The following is a 26445-nucleotide window of genomic DNA, read 5'->3' as shown; positions in this document are numbered from 1 at the left end:
GGTCACCTTGGGCTAGTCTCTCTCACTCAGCCCAACTCAGCCCAAAGGGTGTTTGTTGTAGGAAAAATAGGAGGAGGCAGGAGTACAGGTAGTCCTTGACTTACGACTACCAATTGAGCACAAAATTTCCATTGCTAAGCGAGACAGTTGCGGAGTGAAATTTGCCCCATTTTGCAACCTTTCTTGCTACAGTTGTTAAGTGAATCGCTGCAGTTCTTAAGTTAGTTAAGACCGTCGTTAATTGAATCTGGCTTCCCCCTTGACTTTGCCGGTCAGGGGGGATCCCGTGACCCCCAGAACGCTGCCACGGTTGTAACTATGAATCGTTTAAAAAAGCATCCGAATTTTAATCACGTGACCATGAGGACGTTGCCATGGCTGTGAGAAAGATGGTCACGAGTCAGTGATGTTGTAACTTTCAATGGTCCCTAAATGGACTATTACAATGATGGCGAACCTATGGCACGCGTGGAAGAGGCGGCACTCAGAGCCCTCTCTGTGGGCACATCTGCTGCCACCACCGCCAGCTTGCGCAGGTCCATTAGGCCAGGGCTTTTCAACCTTTTCACCCAGTGTACCACTTTTAGGATTTGGCAATATCCGAGCACCACCAGTCGCCTAGCAAGGTGTCAAAAACTTGATGACCAAAAAGGAAAAAAGTGATGAAGTACAGGTAGTCCTCGACTTACAACAGTTCTCTTAGTGACTGTTTGAAGTTACAAGGGCACTGAAAAAAGCGCCCCCAAGCCACAGCCGAGCAAGACACCTGCCTGCCCAGCAGCGCTCTTCCTCCTGTCTGAGGTTTTCATTGTTGTGAGCATTTCTGTTGGGGATTGGCAGCGGGGGTGGGGTGGGGGGTGTTTGCTTTTTATTCCCCCCGTCTGCTGGGTGGTTGCAGCAGGTTTTGGTCACCTCACCTGACCCTGGGACACTGTGACCGTCATAAATATGAATCAGTTGCCAAGCCTCTGAATGGAAATCACAAGACCCTGGAGAGGCTGCAACATTCCAGCTGATCGGCGCTTCTTCTGGGCTCAGCGGAAGCGCCAGGATCAGCGCTGAGCTCCAGCTGGATCCTGGTGCTGATCCTGGGGCTTCCGCTGAGCCCCGACAGCCCTGCAGCTCCAGCCGTCTCTCGCTCAGGCTTGTGCGGTGCTGCCACTGGTTCAGCTCATTCCCCTCCCCCGCTACCCCTTTTCTAGGATGGTCGCGTACCACCTGCCAGGTGCCCATGTGCCACAGGTGGTACCCCTACCACTGGTTGAAAAGCCCTGCATTAGGCCACCGCTGGCACCCAGAATGGCAGGCCTACCCAGCACAAAGGAGGCAAAGCAGCTGGCTAGGAAGCTCGAGTAGAGGTGGTAGAGAACGCCCCCCATGTGCTCGCTGGCCTCTGTGTGCGGGGGCTGATGGTGTCAGGCAGCAGCCCCCCCCGCCTTGCTCCGCAGCAATGGCACCCCTGCCCCACCCCGCAGGACGAGCCTCCTGCCCACTGCCCCACCCACCAGAGACCCCCTGGATCTCCCCCAATCCTGCCACGCCCACCCAGTGGGCCACGCCCACCCCCAACCCGGAGGGCACCACAATGCTGATGCGGCCCTGGCCCTTTGCGATAAATAGGTGGGTTTCGGGTTGTGGTTTGGGCACTCGGTCTCTAAAAGGTTCGCCATCACTGAACTATTATACGTCGAGGACTATCTGTATTAGTTATGTTCCCTGGCTTGGGTCGTTTGTAGAAATAACAAAGGCGGGATACGAATAAACGTAAAAACGCATTACACCTGTTTGAAAGCAAGGCGGAACGGAGCGAAACTACGTGGAGTCCAGGTGACGACAAAAAGAGGCTACTTCTGTTTGTTACAAGCGGGAGAAAAGGCTTATATTGAGATATCTGAAGTGCCCCAAACACACTCACACACACACACAAGACGGACGAAAGCACGAAATGCCTGACGGACAAAGAGGCAGGCGGCCGTAGCAGCAACGCAACTCACTTGCTACTCCTGACGCGATTCCGTATAGTAGTCCCCCTCCTTCGGACTCCGGCTGGAAGACATGGGAGCTGGGAGGAGGGCTCCGCTCTTGACGGATGAAGTTGTACAGCAAGGTTTTCACCAGTCGGCTGGTGTACGCGAGGCTGGCGACACAAGAGAGCCAAAGATTTAGGGGGGGGGGAGGTTGGGACTGCGCTTGGAACCAAGTCAAGTCATTCCTTTCGTTTCACTCTGTTCTGCAAAACTGTCTAAAAAAGGCCAAAGTTTAAAAATGCTCTTTTAAAAGTGAAAATGGATCACTTAAGACAGGGGTCCTCAACCTGGGCCACTTTAAGACTTGTGGACTTCAATCCCCAGAATTCCTCAGCCAGATAGGAGTTGAAGTCCACAAGTCTTAACGTGGCCCAGGTTGAGGACCCCTGTCTTAACAGATACATCTCAAGTTAAAATTCAATGTTTCTTAAGCTTGGCGACTTCAGTTCCCAGAGTTCAAAGTCAAATTCCCCAGCCAATTCTGGGAATTGAAGTCCACGCATTTTAGAGTCGTTAAGCTTGGGGAAAAAAACACTGTTTTGACGGGATGTCTTGCTAGATCAGTGTTTCTCAACCTTGACCATTTTAAGGCACGTGGACTTCAACTCCCAGAATTCCACAGCCAGCATTGCTGGCTGTGGAATTCTGGGAGTTGAAGTCCACGTGCCTTAAAATGGTCAAGGTTGAGAAACACTGTGCTAGATACTCTTAACTCTGGGGAGTCAAACTCAATTTCATTGAGGGCCGCATCAGCATTGCGGTTGCCCTCGGGGAGGGGCGGGTGGGTGCAGTCAGGGTGGGTGCAGCCTACTGGGTGGGCATGGTGTGGGTGTGGCCTACTGGGTGGGCATGGAGTGGGTGTGGCCTACTGGGTGGGCATGGAGTGGGTGTGGCCTACTGGGTGGGCGTGGCCAGCTCTACATCATTCGCGTCAAGGGGGCCTGTGGGGGCCTGGGCAGGAGTGGGACAGATCTGGGGGTCTCTGGCAGAAGGGGGGGGACCAGGGCAAGCGCCAAGGCAGGGTCCATTTCTTCATTCCTCACAAAGGGGGACCCCTCCCCAGCATGCACCAAGGGGACGGGGCCGATGTGGCAGGGGCCGGTTCCTCGCTGTTTCCAGACGGCCTTGTGGAGCTAAGACTGAATGCGTTTCAGCATAGATGGCCACCACAAAATTGTACATTGGCTCCTTCCCGGCTGGCCTGGGCCAGGGCCAAGGCAGCGGGGGCCGTCCCCTCACTGTTTCCAGGATGGCTTCGCAGGCCACATGAAACCACTTCGCGGGCCACATCCAGCCCCCGGGCCTTGGGTTTGACGTGTCTGTTTTAACTCTTCTGGATTTTAAAAAAGCGAATATATGTTAAATGTGTTAACAGAGGTGCTAAAAATAAGGTGCCAGTCTTTCACACTGTGAAAATAAACACAAGTTTCCCACGGCCTTTTTATACATTCAGAAATCGTTTCAGAAAATAAAAATATTTGTTCTATTTGTTCTGCTACAGGGACACAAAAGACAGTACAGGTACAGAGCAATGAAGGCAGAAGAAATTTGTGTATCTGGGGCAGCCTGCTTAGATCCTGGTCCTAGTATACTCAAAATACTGAAATGTCCACTCTCTAGAGATTCACAGAAAGAAAAATGGTAAATGATTCCCTGCGAACTAAAATTTTAGGCTTGGTGCATTCTAAATATTTGAAATATACAGTTGTGGCCAAAATTGTGGGAAAGTGTATTTTTGAGGTTGGATGGCTAATAACACCACTTTTTTTTTGAGTAGTGCCATAAAATTATATATCAATGGAAAGATAATTTAATCAAGAACGTAACGCAACAAAGTTTGTTCAATTATCTGTACTGTATTCTGTGAAAAGTTATAGCCAAATAACCAGAAAAAGGAAGCACAACTTGCTTAGGTGGATATCAGATAGCTGTCCTTCCTCTGATTGTAGCCAATGAGCACGAGTATTTAGAGAGCCAATCAGGTGTCATCTTGTTTTGGCAATGAGCCAATCAGATCACAGTAGGATCCAGTGATTGATGTCACGTATTGAAGCTGAGAGGAGGACCTTTGTCAGTGTGTTATGTGATGGCTATCAAGTTGGTTGGGTTTTTTGGTATTCTTTCACTTAGTGAGCTTGCAAAACGTAATAAAATTAAAGTCATGGTGCAAAGAGTTGACTGGTCGCCCAGAAAGCGATGTAAAATAATATTATTAAGGGAACAAGGCTGCAGTCATAAAGAAATTAGAAGAAAAATGGGTGGAAACTTAACCAAAAGTGGCATTTCTACTGTACACTTTTCCCAAAAGGTTTCCACAATTTTGGCCGCTACTGTAGTTCCCACAACCTCTTGCCGTTGGCCCTGCCAACTTGGGTTTACGGAAGCTTGCTATGAAAAATGTAGAGCCCTTCTAATTCACTCCATATCCTAAAAACTATGAAGTGGAAAAGCACACAGTAATTTCATCTCCGCGTATTTATTTAACAACCTGTTGGTTTAGCTGAGATAAAAGTAATCCTTATCTGCCCAGAGAGTCAATCTGTTATCAGCCTGGGAGATCTTTCAGGAGCACAAATTAACCTGCAGCTAAATAAAAGTATTTGCTTTGACAGAGTAAATGCCAGAGCCGTGCTCATGAAACTGAAGAATAAAGGCTGCCTGCTTATAAAGTAGCCCTGCAGTCTGACCTACCATCGGCCGCGCATGAGATACTGATAAATGATGCTCTTCCGCAGAATTTCCTTGTGGAAAAGCTGACAGGACAGAAAAACGACCAGGGTTGTCACAGCCTCCAGTGAAATGCCGTAGGTAATGTCTCTGCAACACATGAAGACGTAAAGCGTTAATCAACACCAATGAATACATATTTACTGGCAGTCTTTCTGCACGTTGTATGCAAATATCAGGTTTGCAATGAACCTGGCTCGAAAAAGTCATTGGCAAAGAAACTTCCCCAATTCTCATTGGCGCTAATCCACAGATTCTCTTCCTTATGCATTTACAAATAAGAAAACCCTGAAAGGGGAAAAAAAACAAGAAGATAACCAACTCAAGGGAAGAGACCTTATATCATCCCGGTCAAATTGCTGTCTGCCTGATGCCTTAACCCAGGGGTCAGCAACCTCGGCTCTTTTAGGACTGGTGGACTTCAACTCCCAGAATTCCTGAGCCAGCCGTGCTGAGGGGAAAGGGAGAGGTTTCCAAGCTGAGCCAGGCTGGCTCAGGAATTCTGGGAGTTGAAGTCTGCGAGTCACGAAGGGGCCATAGTTCCCCCATGCTGGCTCAGGAATTCTGGGAGTTGAAGTCCACAAGTCATGAAGGGGCCAAAGTTTCCCTCATGCTGACTCAGGAATTCTGGGAGTTGAAGTCCATGAGTCATAAAAGGGCCACGTTTGAAGACCCCTGATATAGGGCAGGGGTGGGGAACCTTGGTTCTTTTATGACTCGTGGACTTCAACTCCCAGAATTCCTGAGCCAGCCATGCTGAGGGGAAAGGGAGAGGTTTCCAAGCTGAGCCAGGCTGGCTCAGGAATTCTGGAAGTTGAAGTCCACGAGTCATAAAACGGCCTAGGCCTAGGCCACAAGTAGACAACCTTGGCTCTTTTATGACTGGTGGACTTCAACTCCCAGAATTCCTGAGCCAGCATGGGGAACTATGACCCCTTCATGACTGGTGGACTTCAACTCCCAGAATTCCTGAGCCAGCATGAGGGAAACTTTGGCCCCTTCATGACTGGTGGACTTCAACTCCCAGAATTCCTGAGCCAGCCTGGCTCAGCTTGGAAACCTCTCCCTTTCCCCTCAGCATGGCTGGCTCAGGAATTCTGGGAGTTGAAGTCCATGAGCCATAAAAGAACCAAGGTTGCCTACCCCTGCCTTAATCACTAAACCAAATTGGCTCTTTCCATCCCACAAAAAAAAAGAGAAATTTACACATATGAAGAAGGGTTGCAAGAACTGGGCATGGCTAGTCTAGTGAAGGGAAGGACTAGGGGTGCCATGATAGCAATATTCCAGTGTTTAAGGGGCTGTCACAGAAAGGAGGGGGAAAACCTATTCTCCAAAGCACCTGAGGGCAGGACGAGAAGCCACGGATGGAAACCGATCAAGGAGAGAAGCAACCTGGAATACTAAGGAGAAACTTCCTGACAGTCAGAACAATCAACCAGTGGAACCACTTTGCCTCCAGAAATCGTGGGCGCTCCATCACTGGAGATTTTCAAGAAAAGACTGGACAGTCACCTGTCTGAGATGGTATAGGTTCTCCTGCTTGAGCAGGAGGTTGGACTAGGGTCCCCAACCCCCATTCTGTGGCCCCATGCCGGGCCCCAATCCATTCAGAACCGGGCCACGGAAGTGGTGTGCCACTGCACGAGCACAAAACTGCATTTGTGAAAGCGGCGCATGCATGCAACATCATCCCTCTGCCCCTCCACCGCTGCCCGTCTGCCGAGCTGCAGCGGTTAGGGAGACCAGTGGACTAGAACGGAGGTCCCCAACCTTTGGGGCACCAGAGATCACCGGTTCCGTGGAGAGAGGTTTTTCCACGGACCGGACGGGGTGTGGTTTTGTGTGCTGCCTGCATCCCACGGATGGGGCTTTGCTTGTTTGTGTGGACCGGTTGCTGGCATGCCGTGGACCGGTACCGGGGGTTGGGGACCCCTGGACTAGAAGACCTCCAAGGTCCCTTCTAACTCTGTTATTCTGTTTATGTTTCTTTAAAAACATCTACATGGCTCTCCTTTCCCATATTTCTTGAAAGCTCAGCTCTGCACATGGTGAGGAGTCCCAAATCCAGAGGGTCGAAACCCAAGTTTGGATTTTATCCGGGTCCACCGTGCCATCTCCTATTTAAAACTTTATAAGCACTACAGAGTCTCATCTCAGAAGCAATTCCTTTGAATCAGTCTGGCTGCCCCTTTTTTGTACCTCGCACTTAACGGGTCCTTAATTTCAGCAATTTGTGTGTGGCAAGTACATTTTATCTCAGGCTTTTCAGCCTGGCCGATCTGCGATACCAAAACAGGGCATCAAGGCTTCGCAATGTTTATACCAGGGGCTCGCAACTTTATGATGCCCAGATGTTTTGGGCCGATAAGAGCGGCAGGATAACAATATTTGGGTGCCCTTGTAGGGAATCACTGACCTATCGACTTGTCCCACGTCAGCGTTTCTGAGCAAAAGCCACTTCTTACTCATCAGCTCCTAACAAGTAGAATTTCACCGGAAGCATCCGAGGTTAAAAGTTCGCTAATTTTGGAAAGTTGCCAGAAGAGACGGAGTCAAATAATAAAGGGAAGAGGGATTGATTGCCACACATCCTGAGGGTTGACCAGAAAGGTGGAAGACAACGTGCCAAAGATGCTGAAGCCAGTTCAGGATATTGAAAGGCAAAGGCCCGTGTTTGGTGATCTTTGGGGAACGCGATCTTTCCTGTTGGCAACGCTCTCCAAATTCTCATCCGCTAATAGCAAACATGCATGCAAAGAATACACTGGCGATGGTTGTTTGAGAAACGTTTAGGAAGCTTCTCAGTTTGCTTCTAAAAAAAATAACTGGAAGCCAAAACCCAACGGTGACCTCTCCTGCCATCCTCTGTTTAAAAAGAAAGGACAGGAAATATTCCCAGTGAATGCTTCCACCTCCATAGAAAAGAAGGGAGGGGGATTCAGCAGCTACAAAAGGGAATTAAGATGTCTTTGCTCGTTGAGTCATTCCCTGGAACGCGGACAAAACCTCAAGACGCTCAGCGCTTCCATTTCTCCTCCTACCTATGTTTATATTCATCCATAAAAATTAAAACAAGAAATATCTATTACATTTAATCGCTACCAGTCCCAGTCTTGTCCCAAGTCAGCCATTCTATAAAATAAATAAATAAATAAATAAATAATAATAATAATAATAAAAGTTGGAAGGGACCTTGGAGGTCATCTAGTCCAACCCCCTGCTCAGGCAGGAAACCCTACACCATTTCGGACAAATGGCTGTCCAGTCTCTTCCTAAAAACTTCCAGTGTTGGAGCATTGACAATTTCAAGTGGCAAGCCATTCCACTGGCTAATTGTTCTAACTGTCAGGAAGTTTCTCCTTAGTTCCAGGTTGCTTCTCTCCTTGATGAGTTTCCACCCGTTGCTTCTTGTCCTGCCTTTGGGTGCTTTGGAGAATAGCTTGACTCCCTCTTCTTTGGGGCAGCCCCTGAGACACTGGAAGACTGCTATCATGTCCCCCCTCGTCCTTCTCTTCGTTAAACTACTAGACATGCCCAATTCCAGCAGCCGTTCCTTATATATGTTTTAGCCTCCAGTCCCCTGATCATCTTTGTTGCTCTTCTCTGGACTCTTTCTAGAGTCCCAACATCTTTTTTACATCGTGGTGACCAAAACTGGATGCCGTATTCCAAGTGTGGCCTTACCAAGGCCTTGTAAAGTGGTATTAACCCTTCACGTGGTCTTGATTCTATCCCTCTGTTAATGCAGCCTAGCACTGTGTTGGCCTTTTTGGCAGCTGCAGCACACGGCTGGCTCCTATTTAGGTGATTGTCCACTAGGACTCTGAGGTCCTTCTCACAGTTACTACTATTGAGCAAGTGACTGTACAGCCTCTTCTTTAAGACCTCCATTGGTGGAGCGCCCACCATTTCTGAAGTATGTGGAGACCTCCCTTTTCAAGGCGACCGTGAGGCCTGGGGGTTGAGGGTATTGGAATCGAAATGCGTCTGGAGGGAACCCCAAGGGAAACAGAACATTCAAAATCCACTTACAGAAGAGGAACCTCAACAATCAGCTGAACGAGGCAGCAGAGCAATTCTTCCAGAAGATCTTCATATTCAGATGCTAAAAGAAAATAAGGAAATTTTATTGGATATTTCAACATTAGCATAGTAATCTTTCTTCCGATCTTTTACAGGGACAAATTTCATCCAAACTTCCAGTTACCAAAGTTTAAACTTCAACATCTTTTTTGTAAATAGGCCATTTTTTAAAAATGGCTCAAAAACAGCAGGTTGAAATACAGGCTGGGAATTGGATTCAAATCTAAAATTCCATTTTTTCAGATGGTTACTATTACACCACCTGAATGGCAAAAAAAATTAGTTCTACTTATCTAGAAATTGGTTAAAAGCCTATATCATACAGAAATTAAACTGTAAGGAAGGAGCTTATGGAAACATTTTTGGTAGAAAAAGAAAAAAATGAACAGAAACCTAATCTATAATTCTTTTTGCTTTGTCATTCAGTTCCATTCAAGCAAGTATTATTCTTTGCAGAATTAATAAATCAAGGCTTAATTCTCCAAGAAAATTTGCACAAGGCCAATTTTGGTCTTGTTTCAAGTCACTATAATTCCCAATCAACAAAACAACTGCTTTGTAGTTTATTCAGGCTTAAATACTGCAGTACATAACTACGCAAAATAAGTAAAGTTTCTTTGCTTAGTCCAATATAGGTATCAGATGAGGTTGACTCCCTTATATTTTAATGTAAATCTACAGAAAAACAGATCGTGGCATACCCTGATTTCAAGTTACTGATCTCAGCATACAGAGTTGAGAGACTTAGATAATAATAATAATAATAATAATAATAATAATAATAATAATAATGATGATGATGATGATGATGATGATGATGATGTTGTTGTTGTTGTTGTTGTTGTTGTTGTTGAAAGGAACCTTGGAGGTCATCTAGTCTCTAGAGTCTCAACATCTTTTTTACATCGTGACCAAAAGTGCATGCCGTATTCCAAGTGTGGCCTTACCAAGGCCTTGTAAAGGGGTATTAAAACTTCACGTGATCTTGATTCTCTCCCTCTGTTAATGCAGCCCAGCACTGTGTTGGCTTTTTTGGCAGCTGCAGCACACGGCTGGCTCATATTTAGGTGATTGTCCACTAGGACTCCAAGGTCCCTCTCACAGTTGCTACTATTGTGCAAGGTACCCCTATACTATAACTGTACATTTGGTTTTTCTTGCCTAAATGTAGAACCTTGCTTTTTTCACCATTGAATTTCATTTTGTTAGATAGCGCCCAGTGTTCAAGTCTGTCCAGATCCTCCTGTATCCAAATTGACCACCTTCCATTTCCTTCCATCATCCAACACCCCAGGTGATAGGCTCAATATCCAGATCAGGGGTTTTCAAACTTGGCCCTTTTATGACTTATGGACTTCAACTCCCAGAATTCCTCAGGCAGCATGCCTGGCTGAGGAATTCTGGGAGTTGAAGTCCACAAGTCACAAAAGGGCCAAGTTTGAAGACTCCTGATCCAGATGGATCTTGACAGACTTGACACTGGGCCCTATCCAACAAAATGAACTTCAATGTAGAGAAAAGTAAGGCTTTACACTTAGGCAAGACAAACCAAATGCACAGGTACCGATTGGGTGAAACCTGCCTCAAAAGCAGTAACTGTGAGAGGGATCCTGGAGTCCTAGTGGAAAATCCTTAAATATGAGCCAGCCGTGTGGGTCGGCAGCCAAAAACGCTAATGCAATACAAGAGAGGGGATAGAATCAAGATCTCATGAAGTATTAGTGCTGCTTTACAAAGCCTTAGTAAGGCCAGACCTGGAATACAGCATCCAGTTTTTGGTCACCACATTACAAAAAAGATGTTGAGACTCTAGAAAGAGTACAGAGAAGAGCAACGAAGATGATTAAAGAACTGGAGGCTGAAACATATAAGGAACAGTTGCTGGAATTGGGTCTGTCTAGTTTAACGAAGAGAAGGATAAGGGGGGACAGGATAGCAGCCTTCCAACATCTCAGGGGCTGCCCCAAAGAAGAGGGAGTCAAGCTCTTCTCCAAAGCCCCTGAAGGCAGGACAAGAAGCAACGGATGGAAACTAATCAAGGAGAGAAGCAACCTAGAACTAAGGAGAAACTTCCTGACAGTGGGAACAATTAACCAGTGGAACAACCTGCCTCCAGAAGCCGTGAATGCTCCAACACTGGAAGTTTTTAAGAAGAGATTGGACAGCCATTTGTCTGGAATGGTATAGGGTCTCCTGCCCGAGTAGGGGGTTGGACTAGATGACCTACAACGTCCCTTCCAACTCTGTTATACCGTTACTCTGCTTATCACAAACTATAACTAGGGCACGCCCAACATGGAAGAGGTCACTAGTTTTACCTTCATAAGGTAAGGAGGGATAACATTGAAGAAAATGAACATGTATTTGCATCAAAAAAAAAACACAACCGTCTGTGATTCATAAATAAATTAGGTTCTATGTTTCCCTTCGTCAAGCAAGGCCGGGGCATCAGAAGAGTAAAGATGGCTGACCACTGGCCAACTGAGGTGCAGTTAACAATTCTTCCAGCTCAGCTCTTCCCAGCAGAATTATCAGTATTGCACAGCTGACAAAATCAGCTTTGGGAAATGTCTTTCCCTCCAGCCCAGTCTTTAAGCCAGGGGTCTCCAAACTTGGCCACTTTAAGACTTGTGGACTTCAACTCCCAGAATTCCTCAGCCAGCCCTGAGGGCTGGCTGAGGAATTCTGGGAGTTGAAGTCCACAAGTCTTAAAGTGCCCAAGTTTGGAGACCCCTGCCTTAAGCCAAAGCCTAAAAAATCCAATTGCTTTCATTTGTCTGCTTCGCCGCATCCCTAAACATCCAGATCCTGTTTTTCCCTCTTTTACCTTCTGGCTACTTGGGGACATCCTAACAGTTTGCACTTACAATACTGACACACTTTGGGGGAACTTTTCAGTGCAAGTTGAGTTCACGGCATTGTGTCCTAACACAAAGGGAAGGTTATACGGCATCCTTCTCCGCGCTTTCGCCACCTCCCGGAACAGAGGAAATAATTCCAATTTTACAGAAGGGAAAACTAAAACAGGAAACAATCAACTGGCAGAAGATCAGAGTGCAGCCCAGATCACACCAAAGAGGAATTCCAATTTCCTGGCTTTTGGGTCCCGCTCCAAAGCAACAGACCACACACACACACAGAGAAGCAGCTTCTCTTTCTGTGTTCAAAGATGGTTCGTTAAACAAGGCCAAAGAAATGTGTCAACTTTCTTCAACCAACTTAGCACCCGGATGGTTTTGCTGCTTTGAATAACAGGAACAATTCTCTAAGCGTTTACTTGCCTGGAAGAAAATAATATAAATATTTCTCAATGGTTGGGGAAGGGTTTAGTGACTCTCTCCCAATCCCAGTTGGAACTAGGAGATGGGGTAAAGAAAAACCATGACAGGCAGTCCTCCCTCTTTGGCCACAACAGAGCCCAAAATTTCTGTTGCTAAGCAAGACAGATAGTAGTAGTAGTAGTAGTAGTAGTAGTAGTAGTAGTAGTAATAGTCTATTATTGGTACTACCCTTGCTTGCCTTTGCCACAGTCTTTCTACTTCTATTTGTAGGTCTTTGTATTTTGTTATCTTCTCCAGTTCTTTCTCGTCTCTTCTGCTATCATTATTATTATTATTATTATTATTGATCATCGCACAGTCAGCCAGATGTTCAGACTGGATTTGGCATTTTGTCTACCTGTCGAGTCCTTCCCAAGGACCTGGGATAGGCAGATGTGGATGTTTGATGGTATCACAGATCTCGTCGCAGGATGGAAGCAGTTCCTAGTAAGGCTGCCTTTTGCAATTGACTAATGGCGAATTTGTCAATGCCAATGATGGTGTCCAAGTGGTGCTCCAGTTGTTTTGGGATTGCACCCAAGGCGCCTATGACTATTGGCACTACCTTTGCTTGCTTTTGCCACAGTCTTTCTATTTCTATTTGTAGGTCTTTGTATTTTGTTATCTTCTCCAGTTCTTTCTCGTCTATTCTGCTGTCTCCAGGCACTGCCACGTCCACTATCCAGACTTTTTTGTCTTTCTTATCGACAATTGTTAAGTCCGGGGTGCTATGTTGCAGTTGCTTGTCTGTTTGAATTCTGAAGTCCCAGAGCAGTTTAACTTTACAATTTTCTATGACTTTCTCTATTTTATGATCCCACCAGTTCTTGCTTACAGGCAAATGATATTTCTTGCAGATCTTCCAATAGGCGCCTTGGGTGCAATCCCAAAACAACTGGAGCACCACTTGAACACCATTGGCACTGACAAATTCGCCATCAGTCAATTGCCAAAGGCGGCCTTACTAGGAACAGCTTCCATCCTGCGACGAGATCTGTGATACCATCAAACATCCACATCTGCCTATCCCAGGTCCTTGGGAAGGATTCCATAGGTAGACAAAATGCCAAATCCAGTCTGAACATCTGGCTGACTGTGCAATGATCAATAATAATAATAATAATAATAATAATAATAATAATAATAATAATAATAATAATAATAATAATAATAATAATAATAATAATAATAATAATAAAAAAGTTGGAAGGGACCTTGGAGGTCTTCTAGTCCAACCCCCTGCTCAGGCAGGACCCCCTGAGTTTGATTTGAGGTTCTGAGTATGAGATTGTTCCCTTCCCTTATTCCAGACGTAGGCAACCTTGGCCCTTTTATGGCTCGTGGACTTCAACTCCCAGAATTCCTGAGCCAGCCATGCTGAGGGGAAAGGGAGAGGTTTCCAAGCTGAGCCACGCTGGCTCAGGAATTCTGGGAGTTGAAGTCCACGAGTCATAAAAGAGCCAAGGTGGCCTACCCCTGCCCTGGAACATCCATTCTGACCAGGGACGCCTCACCTTTTGCATACAACTCTGTTTAGGATAAAATGAGCGACAGACGACGTATTGTGAGACGCCAACCAGGAAGCATAAGAACAAAATTCTGAGGAAAGATAAACCTTTTGTCCAAGGCGGGAGGCCGTCTGTTCTCTCGGAATAACTCAATATTTACCGTAGGAGCCCGGGTTTTTTTCCTCATAGGTGAAGTGAAGCTGCAGTTGCTCTTCCGGCATCTGACAGATCAAAACTTTCAGCAGGCAGCAAATAAGGAAGAGGGCGTTGTGGGCCTGCCAGATGAAGAGGTGGCTGGAAGAGAAATGGGACTTTCAGGAGCCCAAACAGCAAACACAGAGCAAGAAGACAACCTTCGAGACACAGGCAGCCCTTGGCTTACAACCGCTCGTTTACTGACCGCCCAAAATTTCAACGGCACTGGAAAAAGTGACATGGGGCCCTTTTTTACACTTGCGGCCGTTGCAGCACCTCCACAGGTCACGTGGTCGAAATCTGGACACTTTGGCCCCCGGCTCCGTATTTTGGATGGCCGCCATTGCCCGGGGGCCACGTCGCTACTTCCCACGACCCTCCAACACGCAAAGCGAAAGGGGGAAGCCAGGCTCAGCTTACAACCGGGTTACTAAGAGCGGCAAAAATAATTCACTTAAGAGCTGAGGCAAGAAAAGTCATAAAATGGGACAAAACTCACTTAACGACTCTCTCGCTTAGCAACAGAAATTTTGGCCTCATTTGTAAGTTGTAAGTCAAGGATCTGCATTCATCACGATACGTTCATGACATGAAATGCTCATTTCTTATATCCCTCCCTCCCTCCCTCCCTCTCTATCTATCTATCTGTATCTATCTATCTATCTATCTATCTATCTATCTATCTATCTATCTATCTATCTATCTATCTATCTATCTATCTACATCTATCTATATCTATCTATATCTATCAATTTATATATCTCTCTCTCTACATCTATCATCTATCTATCTATATCTATCAATCTATCTCTCTATCTCTATCTATATCATCTATCTATCAATCTATCAATCTATCAATCTATCTCTATCTATCTATCTATCTATCTATCTATCTTTATCTCTATCTACATATATCTATCATCTATCTATAACTATCAATCTCTCTCTCTATCTCTATCTACCATCTATCTATATCTATCAATCTATCTCTATCTCATCTATCTACATCTAGCTATCATCTATCTGTATCTATCAATCTCTGTATCTCTCTCTCCATCATCTATATCTATCAATGTATATATCTATCCATCTGTCTGTCTGTCTGTCTGTCTGTCTGTCTGTCTGTCTGTCTGTCTGTCTCTATCTATCTATCTATCTATCTATCTATCTATCTATCTATCTATCTATCTATCTATCTATCTATCTATCTATCTATCTATCTATCTATCTATCTACTTTTTTATTTGTTTGTTTATATCGCAACTTAATATTTTTATAAATATCTCAAGGTGGTGAAAATAGCTAATATCCCTTCCCCTCCTGTTTTCCCCACAACAACAACCTTGCAAGGTGGCCTGGGCTGAGAGAGAAAGAGAAGGACTGGCCCAAAGTCACCCAGTTCTCTTCACATTCTCAAGCAGATGCCAGCAGATCGGAGGAGCAGATTTATCCCATAAAATTAGGGAGGCATATAGGGAAAAAGCGGGATCTGGACAGCCATTTGTCTGAAATGGTATAGGGTTTCCTGCCTGAGCAGGGGGTTGGACTAGATGACCTCCAAGGTCCCTTCCAACTTTATTATTATTATTATTATTATTTGACTGAACAGGAAAGTATTGAATCCCAGGCAGTGCACGAAGGGCTACTAGCTGCAGTTCCAAACCTTGACAAGTATGAAGCATGGGTATAATTTCATAACATTGTACAATGTTGTCAGCTTGTCCCTTGCGAGTCGCTTTCTATAATCCATTGTCTATCAAAAAAAAAAAAGAATCTCCCTGAGTGCCTCCTATCTGTGGAGCTGTCAAGCAGAAAAAGTCCCGTGTCTCTAATTCTTTTCATTACTGATGTCGCTGGATGCAATGTGACCTTAGCAACGTGGGGCAGTCAGGGTGGTTAACAGCGTGCAGAACATATGGTAATATTAGTCAAGCAGATACAATTTTAGAGACCGGCAACTCCATTTTTGGAAAGCCACATCCCCAGATGCTGGGAGAATTATGTAGAGTATGTCTGATCGTATCAGACAGATGGAGAGAATCAAGCAGGATGGGATGACAGAATAACAGAGTTGGAAGGGACCTTGGAGGTCTTCTAGTCCAACCCCCTGCTCAGGCAGGAAACCCTAGACCATTTCAGACAAGTGGCTGTCCAGTCTCTTCTTAAAAACTTCCAGTGTTGGAGCATCCACAGCTTCTAGAGGCAGGTTGTTCCACTGGTTAATTGTTCTCACTGTCAGGAAATTTCTCCTTAGTTCTAGGTTGCTTCTCTCCTTGATGAGTGTCCATCCGTTGCTTCTTGTCCTGCCTTCAGGTGATGGAGCATTTGATTTATTTACCTCTTTAAAAAAAAATGGGAATTGGGGGATACCCATTTGGCCTTCCCTGGTTTTAGAAAATGTTACCCTTAAATCAATGCATGTGCTACAGTTTTTGTGTGTTTCCTGCCACAAAACAGTAGGAAGCCTTATCATCACCTCCCAGCAGTTTTGACAGACCATTAATGAAGGACTCAGACTTCATAAAATAATACAATTAGCTGAGCTCCTGAAGCGATCAGCCGGCCCCCTCAGCAGCAACTGCGTGCATTTCAAACCATGGTTGGGTTTGGCATTCGTGTTTTGCAGGAACAAAAATCAGCAAGTAACACAACACACTTACTTCTGACATTCTGCTGAAATCTGTAATTCTTTGGTTCTGGAAAGGAAGACTTTAACCAGCGAAGCAAGGTTTCCTGTCCGAGGATTATTCTCCACTAGGAAGAAGATCAGGAAAAGTTAGGTCATGTTTCAGATTGTACAAGGATTCTATCTAGTTTAAACATGAGATTTGCAAGCCTGTGTCCTCTTACCAGGGTAGGACACTCCAACTTAACAAACAATTTATCTCTTTCTTTGTAAATTTGTTCAGCACATTTACTGAGCTGGTATGGTCAGCCAGGTCTAGCAGGAGATGTTTAGCCATCAAAGAAGCCTCAAGGTGCCATATCTCAAATAGATGAGACAACATGCTTTAAATGAGGAAAAAGGAGAATTCAAGATGTCCCAAAGGTGCTTTTTCAAAAGGCAACTGGACTATCTTTGTGTTTCTTTTAAGATGTTTCTCTTCTCATCCAAGATGCTTCTTCAGCTCTGGATGGTGGGAAATGGAAGGATTTATACTCCTTGCAGACAGCTGGTCATTTGCATCCTTTTAGCATGTCATTTAGGCCACTTGGAGGTTTACCTGTGTCCTCAGGGTCACCTGAGTGGTGCAAATGGGTGTGGAGCCTTCTTGGAACTGCGTTGTAGACTGGAGACAGATGATGTCGGATCCCAGTCTACAACACAGTCCTTTCAAGAGTTACAAGAAAGCTCCACACATATTTGCACGACTTAGGTGACCCCGAGGACACAGATAAACCTCCAAGTGGCCTCAACGACCCTCTAAAACAGGGGTAGCCAACCTTGGCTCTTTTGTGACTCGTGGACTTCAACTCCCAGAATTCCTGAGCCAGCTAAGCTGGCTCAGGAATTCTGGGAGTTGAAGTCCACGAGTCATAAAAGAGCCAAGGTTGACTACCGCTGCTCTAAAAGGATGCAAATGACCAGCTGTCTGCAAGGAGTATAAATCCTTCCATTCCCCACCATTCCAGTCAGAGCTGAAGAAGCTTCTGGGACAAGAAGCGAAATGTCTTCAAAGAAAAACAAGAAAGTCCAGTTGCCTCTTGAAAAAGCACCCACGGGACACCGCCATGACCTGGAGGACTGAGGATCTCCATAGAACATTCAAGATGGAGCTCCTGATATTAACCCTCTCGTTTCCCGTGTCTAATTCTTACATTTCAGACAAAGCCGCATATGGCAGTTTCATAAAATTCTGGCCGTGTCACAGAGCTCAAAAACTATTCATCTGGATCCATGTACTGCAGCAGAGTTCGGAAAGCCCGTTGTTTTGTTCACATTTGAATCACAGGGGGATTTTAGACCGGGTCAAAATGCAGCATTTTGAAGAAGCATTTGACACCAATTATCTAGCACTTTTCATGTCCCGTTTCTGCTTTTATCTCCTACACACATTTTCTTCTGAACAGATGCATTTAAATCCTTTTTTAAAAAGAGAGAGAAGAAAAACAACCTGTTCCTCCACTAGAACGTAATAGAACTGCACCCAAGCCACTTCCTGTGACAGCATGCGACATAAAGCAAAAAGCTGTGAAAAGGTTTGGTTCAAATAGCACATGCGGGCGCAATATGGCTGCTTCGAGCCCTCAAAACAAAGCGTGGGTTTTTTTTCAAGTCTCGTGTGCAGACCACAGATGGGAGACATTAAATGCATCAGAAAGACAAAGGGCTAGGCCAGGGGTAGGCAACCTTGGCTCTTTTATGACTGGTGGACTTCAACTCCCAGAATTCCTGAGCCAGCATGGCTCAGCTTGGAAACCTCTCCCTTTCCCCTCAGCATGGCTGGCTCAGGAATTCTGGGAGTTGAAGTCCACGAGTCACAAAAGAGCCAAGGTTGCCTACCCCTGGTCTAGACCCAAGGCCTAGGGTAGGGGTCTTCAAACCTGGCCCTTTTATGAATCCTGGACTTCAACTCCCAGAATTCCTGAGCTAGCATGGGGGAACTGTGGCTCTTTTAAGACTGGTGGACTTCAACTCCCAGAATTCCTGAGCCAGCCTGGCTCAGCTTGGAAACCTCTCCCTTTCCCCTCAGCATGGCTGGCTCAGGAATTCTGGGAGTTGAAGTCCACGAGTCATAAAAGGGCCACAGTTCCCCCATGCTAGCTCAGGAATTCTGGGAGCTGAAGTCCACAAGCCTTAAAAGAGCCAAGGTTGCCTACCCCTGCTCTAGGCCTAGGGTAGGGGTCTTCAAACTTGGCCCTTTTATGACTGGTGAGCCAGCATGGAGGAACTATGCCCCCCCTCATGACTCGTGGACTTCAACTCCCAGAATTCCTGAGCCAGCATGGGGGAAACTTTGGCTCCCTCATGACTCAGTGGACTTCAACTCCCAGAATTCCTGGGCCATCAGGGGGGAACTATATGGGCCCTTCATGACTGGTGGACTTCAATTCCCAGAATTCCTCAGCCAGCCTGGCTCAGCTTGGAAACCTCTCCCTTTCCCCTCAGCATGGCTGGCTCGGGAATTCTGGGAGTTGAAGTCCAGGAGCCATAAAAGAGCCAAGGTGGCCTACCCCTGGCCTAGACAAGAGAAGAGCAATTTGCTAGGAAAGCTGAGGGAACGCACAGCATGGAAAGGAAGGAAGGGAGGAAGGCCAGGCTGGAGGCAGCCTCTTACCTAAAGACTTGCAGACAGACACAGAAGCTTCTTCCAGGAGTTTCAGCTCGGCACTGAAAACAAAAGAAAAATGTCCGTTAGAGCTGATGCTCTTGAGTTGGGCAAGTTCACCCTCCATCATCCAGGATGAGGTTGTGATGAAGGAGGAGAGTTGAAATGAGGGGTCACAATAACAGACTTGCAGGTCTTCTAATCCAATACAGGTAGTCCTCAACTTACGACCACCACAATTCATCCCAAAATTTGTGTTGTTAAGCGAGACATTTGTTAAGTGACTTTTGCCCCATTTTACCACCTTCCTTGCCACGATTGTTAGGTGAATCACTGCAGTTGATAAGTTAGCAAGACGGTCGTTAAGCGAATCTGGCTTCCCCAATGATTTTGCTTGTCAGAAGGTGGCCAAAGGGATTGCCTGACCCTGGGACACAGCAACGGTCGTAAGTAGGGACCAGTTGCCAAGCACCTAAATTTGGGTCACATGACCGTGGGGCTGCTACCGAGGTCGTAAGTGTGGAAAAGGGTCATAAGCCACTTTTTTCAGTGCCGCTGCTAAGCGAGGCAGCTGTGTCGGTTGCCAAACAAATGAATTTTGATCACGTGACCACGAGGATGGGGAAAAGTCAACGGGGGAGGCAGACTCACTTAACAACCGTTTTATTAACTTAACAACTACACTGATCCACTTAAGCACTGTGGCAAGAAAGGTCATAAAATGAGGCAACACTCACTTAGCAAGTGTCTCACTTAGTAACCTAAATTTTGGGCTCCCTTGTGGTCGTAAGTTGGCAAGTACCTGTATTAGGACACATTTTAGATACGAGGAATAACAACTAGTTCAGTATCACTCTGACCACGGCTAATAATAATAATAATAATAATAATAATAATAATAATAATAATAANGGTCATAAAATGAGGCAACACTCACTTAGCAAGTGTCTCACTTAGTAACCTAAATTTTGGGCTCCCTTGTGGTCGTAAGTTGGCAAGTACCTGTATTAGGACACATTTTAGATACGAGGAATAACAACTAGTTCAGTATCACTCTGACCACGGCTAATAATAATAATAATAATAATAATAATAATAATAATAATAATAATAAAAGTTGGAAGGGACCTTGGAGGTCATCTAGTCCAACCCCCTGCTCAGGCAGGAAACCCCACACCATTTCAGACAAATGGCTGTCCAGTCTTTTCTTTAAAACCTCCAGTGTTGGAGCATTCACCGTTTCTGGAGGCAGGTTGTTCCACTGGTTAATTGTTCTCACTGTCAGGAAGTTTCTCCTTAGTTCTAGGCTGCTTCTCTCCTTGATGAGTTTCCACCCGTTGCTTCTTGTCCTGCCTTCAGGCGCTTTGGAGAATAGCTTGACTCCCTCTTCTTTGGGGAAGCCCCTGAGATACTGGAAGACTGCTATCATGTCCCCCCTCGTCCTTCTATTCGTTAAACTAGACATACTCAATTCCAGCAACCATTCCTTATATGTTTTAGCCTCCAGTCCCCTAATCATCTTTGTTGCTCTTCTCTGCACTCTTTCCAGAGTCTCAACATCTTTTTTACATCCTGGCGACCAAAACTGGATGCCGTATTCCAAGTGTGGCCCTACTAAGGCCTTGTAAAGTGGCATTAATACTTCACGTGATCTTGATTAATGTGAGTGTAAACTGAGGTCTTCCTGCCAGATAGGCAGAAGATCAAGAGAACTGGAGAATCTGGAACTCAGGACTGACCTCTGGGCTCTTCTGAGCTTGGCTGTTTCCTTACAGATGTTTCATTATCCAAACGGGCAACTTCAGCTGACACTGATGACGTTGCCCAGTTGGGTAATGACACGTCTGCAAGAAAATAGCCAAGCTCAGAGAACACCCCAGAGGCAGGAGAAGGACAGATACCATTAACTTAACCACCATCGCCATCATGGTTTCAGCACTTTCCTGGTTTGGCCCATTTCAACACAGTTCAAAAGACCGACTTCATTTGTCCCACATCTACGTCAAGGCTTTATTCTGAAGGGGTTGGTTTTAAGGCTGTCATCCTTGTTGCTCAATAAAGCCAATGCTATTTAATGCAGAAATACCAGTGTGGCTAAAAGCATTGCTCCTTCGACCAAAAATCATTGCTTCAGTGTTGCTTGTTGTCTTCAGGATTGTGCCAGTTTGCAATAAATGACTTTATCCCCAAAAAGTGCGTGTCCCCAAGATCCAGGCCCTGCACAAAGGTTTTCGTGAGAGCAATGTGCTAACAGATAACGGTCGCTTTAGATTCTATCTTGAAAGAAGTCAGAACACTTTCCCACATACACAAAAAAAGAAAAAAGAAAAAAGGGCCCTAGAACACAGTATCAAATAACAGTAAGATGTTTTACTAACATGTAAACATGTGGTAAACTTCTGCAAACAATTGTATCTCGTTTCATCAAATCTGAAAAGGCTAAAAAAATTTTTAATGCATTTATAAAACAGCTGTGCAAGCAGCAACCATATTATCACTGAGCGGAAGTCCAAATTTTACCCAATTCTGGTAACCGCCCATTATGCGCTGATGTCAGGGCCCAATCCTTTGTTTTATATGATTTTACTTTCCTGACAATAGAACTCAAACATCTGAGGAAAGATCGCCTTTCTGTTTGTATGGAAATATATTCTCTTTTTGAAAGAAAAAAAAAACAATCACAGTTTTATTAAGCTTTATTGTAAGATAATAATAATAATAATAATAATAATAATAATAATAATAATTATTATTATTATTATTATTATTATTATTATTAAAAAAAAAAGTTGGAAGGGACCTTGGAGGTCATCAAGTCCAACCCCCTGCTCAGGCAGGAGACCCTATACCGTTTCAGACAAATGGCTGTCCAGTCTCTTCTTAAAAACTTCCAGTGTTGGAGCATTCACCGCTTCTGGAGGCAGGTTGTTCCTCTGATTAATTGTTCTCACTGTCAGGAAATTTCTCCTTAGTTCTAGGTTGCTTCTCTCCTTGGTTAGTTTCCATCTATTTTGCTTCTTGTCTTTGCCCTCAGGCGCTTTGGAGAATAGCTTGACTCCCTCTTCTTTGGGGCAGCCCCTGAGATATTGGAACGCTGCTATCATGTCCCCCTCGTCCTTTTCTTCATTAAACTAGTATATATATTATATATATAATATACAAACAAAAATGAGTAAAGTTAAAAAGAGAAACCTGCAAACCTTTAGAAAAGGCTAAAGAAAAGAACGAAAAAAGGGATTGCTGACATTTTTCATTTCAACAGAATACAAAAAGAATCACAGCTTCCATCGTCCGCTTTGCATATCTAACTAGTTCGAGCCATTTTTATAATAACAAAGTCGTCCTAATCATCAAAATCTAGAATTACAGTTTCCTTTTTTTTCCAGTTTCAAGTACAAAATCCAGAAATGGTTTCCAGAGAGAAACAAAACTAGGTAATTTCTTCTCTTTACCTAAAACAGTCAATTTTGCCATCTCCGTCAACTCCATCACCTTAATTAGCCCTTCCTCCATTAGCCTTCCCTCCCATCTTTGTGCATGCAGATAGTCCTCAATTTATGACCGGTCGTTTAGTGATCATTTGAATATACAACAGCACTGAAAAAAGGTACCTTAAGACCGTTTTTCACACTTACGACTCTTGCAGCATCCCCAGGGTCACGTGATCAAAATTCAGATGCTTGGCCACTGACTCACGTTTATGACGGTCGCAGTGTCTCCCTGGGGTCCCCTTTTGCGACCTTCTGACAAGCCAAGTCCATGGGGAAGCCAGATTCACTTAACAATCGTGTGACTCACTTAAGAACTGCAATCATTCATTTAACAGCTGTGACAAGAAAGGTTGTAAAATGGGGCAAAACTCACTTAACAACTGTCTCACTTAGCAATGGAAATTTTGGGCTCAATTGCTGTCGTTAAGTCGAGGGCAACCTGGGTAAGATTCTCGCCACTGTTAACACATATAGTAATAAAGTTCCAAATGTCCATCAAACCTAAGAGGAAATCTTCTGGTTTACATTTCTTTGAATTAGGATAAAAATCTGATTTCCAGTCTTCTTCTGTTTCGTTAAGATCACGTGAAGTATTAATACCACTTTACAATGCCTTGGAATGCTGCATCCAGTTTTGGTCACCACGATGTAAAAAAGATGTTGAGACTTTGGAAAGAGGGCAGAGAAGAGCAACAAAGATGATCAGGGAGCTGGAGGCTAAAACATATCAGGAACGGTTGCTGGAATTGGGTCTGTCTAGTTTAACGAAGAGAAGGACGAGGGGGGACAGGATAGCAGTCTTCCAATATCTCAGGGGCTGCCCCAAAGAAGAGGGAGTCAAGCTATTCTCCAAAGCGCCTGAAGGCAGGACAAGAAGCAACGGATGGAAACTCATCAAGGAGAGAAGCAACCTGGAACTGAGGAGAAACTTCCTGACAGTTAGAACAATTAACCAGTGGAACAACCTGCCTCCAGAAGCGGTGAATGCTCCAACACTGGAAGTTTTTAAGAAGAGACTGGACGGCCATTTGTCCGAAATGGTATAGGGTTACCTGCCTGAGCAGGGGGTTGGACTAGATGACCTCCAAGGTCCCTTCCAAGACGAGGCCCTGCGCTCTGCCCCAAATTCTCAGGATGTGCTCGAAGAGGTCCGGGTAGGTGGCTCCGATTTTCTCACCCAGAACCAAACGAGGAACGGGCATTATTCCTTTCGTTTTCACCATCACTTGGAGGGTTAGGCGAGAAGGTATATTGTGTAACACGCAAGTGAACATCGGGGGAAATGTTCATGGTCACCCACGGCCATTTCCCTTGAGTGGGCCAAGAAACTGCGGCTTCCTCTATTATGGCGCAACACACCATTCTCTATACAGATAGTCCTTGACGTATGACCGCAGCGGAGCCCAAAATTTCCGTTGCTAAGCGAGACAGTTGTGACACGAGGTTTGCTCCATTTTAGACCGTTCTTTCCACCGTTGTTAAGTGAATCACTGCAGTTATTAAGTTAGTAAAACCGTTGTTAATTGAACCTGGCTTCCCTGTTGACTTTGTTTGTCAGACGTTCGCCAAAGGGGATCCCGTGACCCCAGGACGCTGCGACCGTCATAAATATGAGTCAGTTGACAAGTGTGTGAATTTTGGTCACGTAACTGTGGGAAGGCTACAATGGTCATAAGTGTAAAAAATGATTATAAGACACTTTTTTCAGTGTGTTGTAACTTTGAACGGTCACTAAACAAGTGTTTGTGAGAGGGGGGCTGCCTGTACTTCAGGTTTTGCCTTCACATGTGCTGTATTTTTTCTACCTGGAATCAACCTACATTTAGGCTAGAAAAACCAAATGTACAGGGAAAGTATAGGGGGTACCTTGCTCAATAGTAGTACCTGTGAGAGGGACCTCGGAGTCCTAGTGGACAATCCCTTAAACAGGAGCCAGCCGTGTGCTGCAGCTGCCAAAAAGGCCAACACAGTGCTGGGCTGCATTAACAGAGGGATGGAATCAAGATCACGTGAAGTATTAATACCACTTTACAAGGCCTTGGTAAGGCCACACTTGGAATACGGCATCCAGTTTTGGTCACCACGATGTAAAAAAGATGTTGAGACTCTGGAAAGAGTGCAGAGAAGAGCAACAAAGAGGATCAGGGGACTGGAGGCTAAAACATACAAGGAAAGGCTGCTGGAATTGGGGATGTCTAGTTTAATGAAGAGAAGGATGAGGGGGGACAGGATAGCAGCCTTCCAGTATTTCAGGGGCTGCCCCAAAGAAGAGGGAGTCAAGCTGTTCTCCAAAGCACCTGAAGGCAGGACAAGAAGCAACAGATGGAAACTCATCCAGGAGAGAAGCAACCTGGAACTAAGGAGGAATTTCCTGACAGTGAGAACAATTAACCAGTGGAACCACCTGCCTCCAGAAGCTGTGAATGCTCCAACACTGGAAGTTTTTAAGAAGAGACTGGACGGCCATTTGTCCTGAATGGTATAGGGTTTCCTGCCTGAGCAGGGGGTTGGACTAGATGACCTACAAGGTCCCTTCCAACTTTATCATCATCATTATTATTATTACCTGCCACGCAAATCTGGAAAGAGCCCTTTGTGGTTTTGAAAATTATTGTCCCAAGTCACGTCAGGGTCTTTCCTGCTACAAACACCGTTACTTTGCTGCTAAGATTGTTCCCAGTGAGGAGAGACCCAGTGCCAGAAGCTTCTTCCCAAGACCAGGGTAAGTTGTTAGCCACCCACTTTGTGCAATCAAAACCACCGCAAAAGGTCAGAGTGTGCACAACAGCAGAAATCCACTCGAGAGCTACCCTGAAGCTCAAGTACACTCACACAATGGTGTTTTTGTACATTCCCAGCCTGCCTACTCACGGGATAATTATACACCATCCCTCCGTGTCCTTGATAGGCTCCCACATTGGTTAGATCTACTTGATGTGCAGGCTGAGGTTCAACCCTCCAGAGATCCACGCAGGAAAGCAGATTCACTCCAGGGTGGTCTGGTTATTCCACTACCCTCAGAGCAAAGCCTTATGGGAACAAGAGTCAACAAAGTGATGCTTCCAGGAACCATACTTGACGGGACCTAGACTAGTGTCAAAAACAGAGAAGAGGAGCATGCTGTGCTATGATACAGAAATATGTATATTCTCACACAGACACCCACGTAGAAACCCCCTCAGCCTCAAGACTGTTTTGGACACCTCGATGTAAAAAAGATGCTGAGACTCTGGAAAGAGTGCAGAGAAGAGCAACAAAGATGATCAGGGGACTGGAGGCTAAAACATATAAGGAACGGCTGCTGGAATTGGGGATGTCTAGTTTAATGAAGAGAAGGACGAGGAGGGACATGATAGCAGCCTTCCAGTATCTCAGGGGCTGCCCCAAAGAAGAGGCAGTCAAGCTATTCTCCAAAGCGCCTGAAGGCAGGACAAGAAGCAACGGGTGGAAACTAATCAAGGAGAGAAGCAACCTGGAACTAAGGAGAAACTTCCTGGCAGTTAGAACAATTAACCAATGGAACAACCTGCCTCCAGAAGCGGTGGATGCTCCAACACTGGAGGTTTTTAAGAAGAGACTGGACAGCCATTTGTCCGAAATAAATAAATAAATAAATAAATAAAACACTAACTTGTATGCCGCCCTTCTCCCCACGGGACTCAGGGCGGCTCACAGCACATTAAAACAACACAAAAACATTTCCCCTTTAAAAGCCAATTAAAACCAAATATTTATAGCTGTGACATTATTAAAATCTTTAAAAATTTTCCCTATTTAAAATTCACCCTAGGTCAGTCCCGCTTGCTGAAAAAGCCATGTCT

The 26445-nt window shown here is 45.2% G+C and overlaps 1 protein-coding gene across 1 annotated transcript in view; it reads right to left on the bottom strand.

Moving 5' to 3' along the window:
* Positions 1-1994: 1994 nt before the first annotated feature.
* Positions 1995-26445, bottom strand: part of LOC107297942 (dymeclin) — a gene marked incomplete at its 3' end in the record, with an annotated part of 55281 nt that continues 30830 nt past the window's right edge. Inside the window, exons 4-9 of the mRNA XM_015827307.1 lie at positions 19143-19195; positions 16524-16617; positions 13829-13962; positions 8790-8862; positions 4719-4844; positions 1995-2137 (exon numbers count right to left, since the gene is read on the bottom strand). Of these exons, the coding sequence (XP_015682793.1) occupies positions 1995-2137; positions 4719-4844; positions 8790-8862; positions 13829-13962; positions 16524-16617; positions 19143-19195 (623 nt within the window). The remainder of the gene's footprint in view (positions 2138-4718; positions 4845-8789; positions 8863-13828; positions 13963-16523; positions 16618-19142; positions 19196-26445) is intronic.

This window comes from Protobothrops mucrosquamatus, unplaced genomic scaffold (genome assembly GCF_001527695.2).
Source record: "Protobothrops mucrosquamatus isolate PMUCROS unplaced genomic scaffold, P.Mucros_1.0 scaffold3606, whole genome shotgun sequence".
Classification (NCBI taxonomy): domain Eukaryota; kingdom Metazoa; phylum Chordata; class Lepidosauria; order Squamata; family Viperidae; genus Protobothrops; species Protobothrops mucrosquamatus.
Note: the sequence above shows the minus strand (reverse complement) of the source record. Positions and strands in the feature narration are given on the sequence as shown.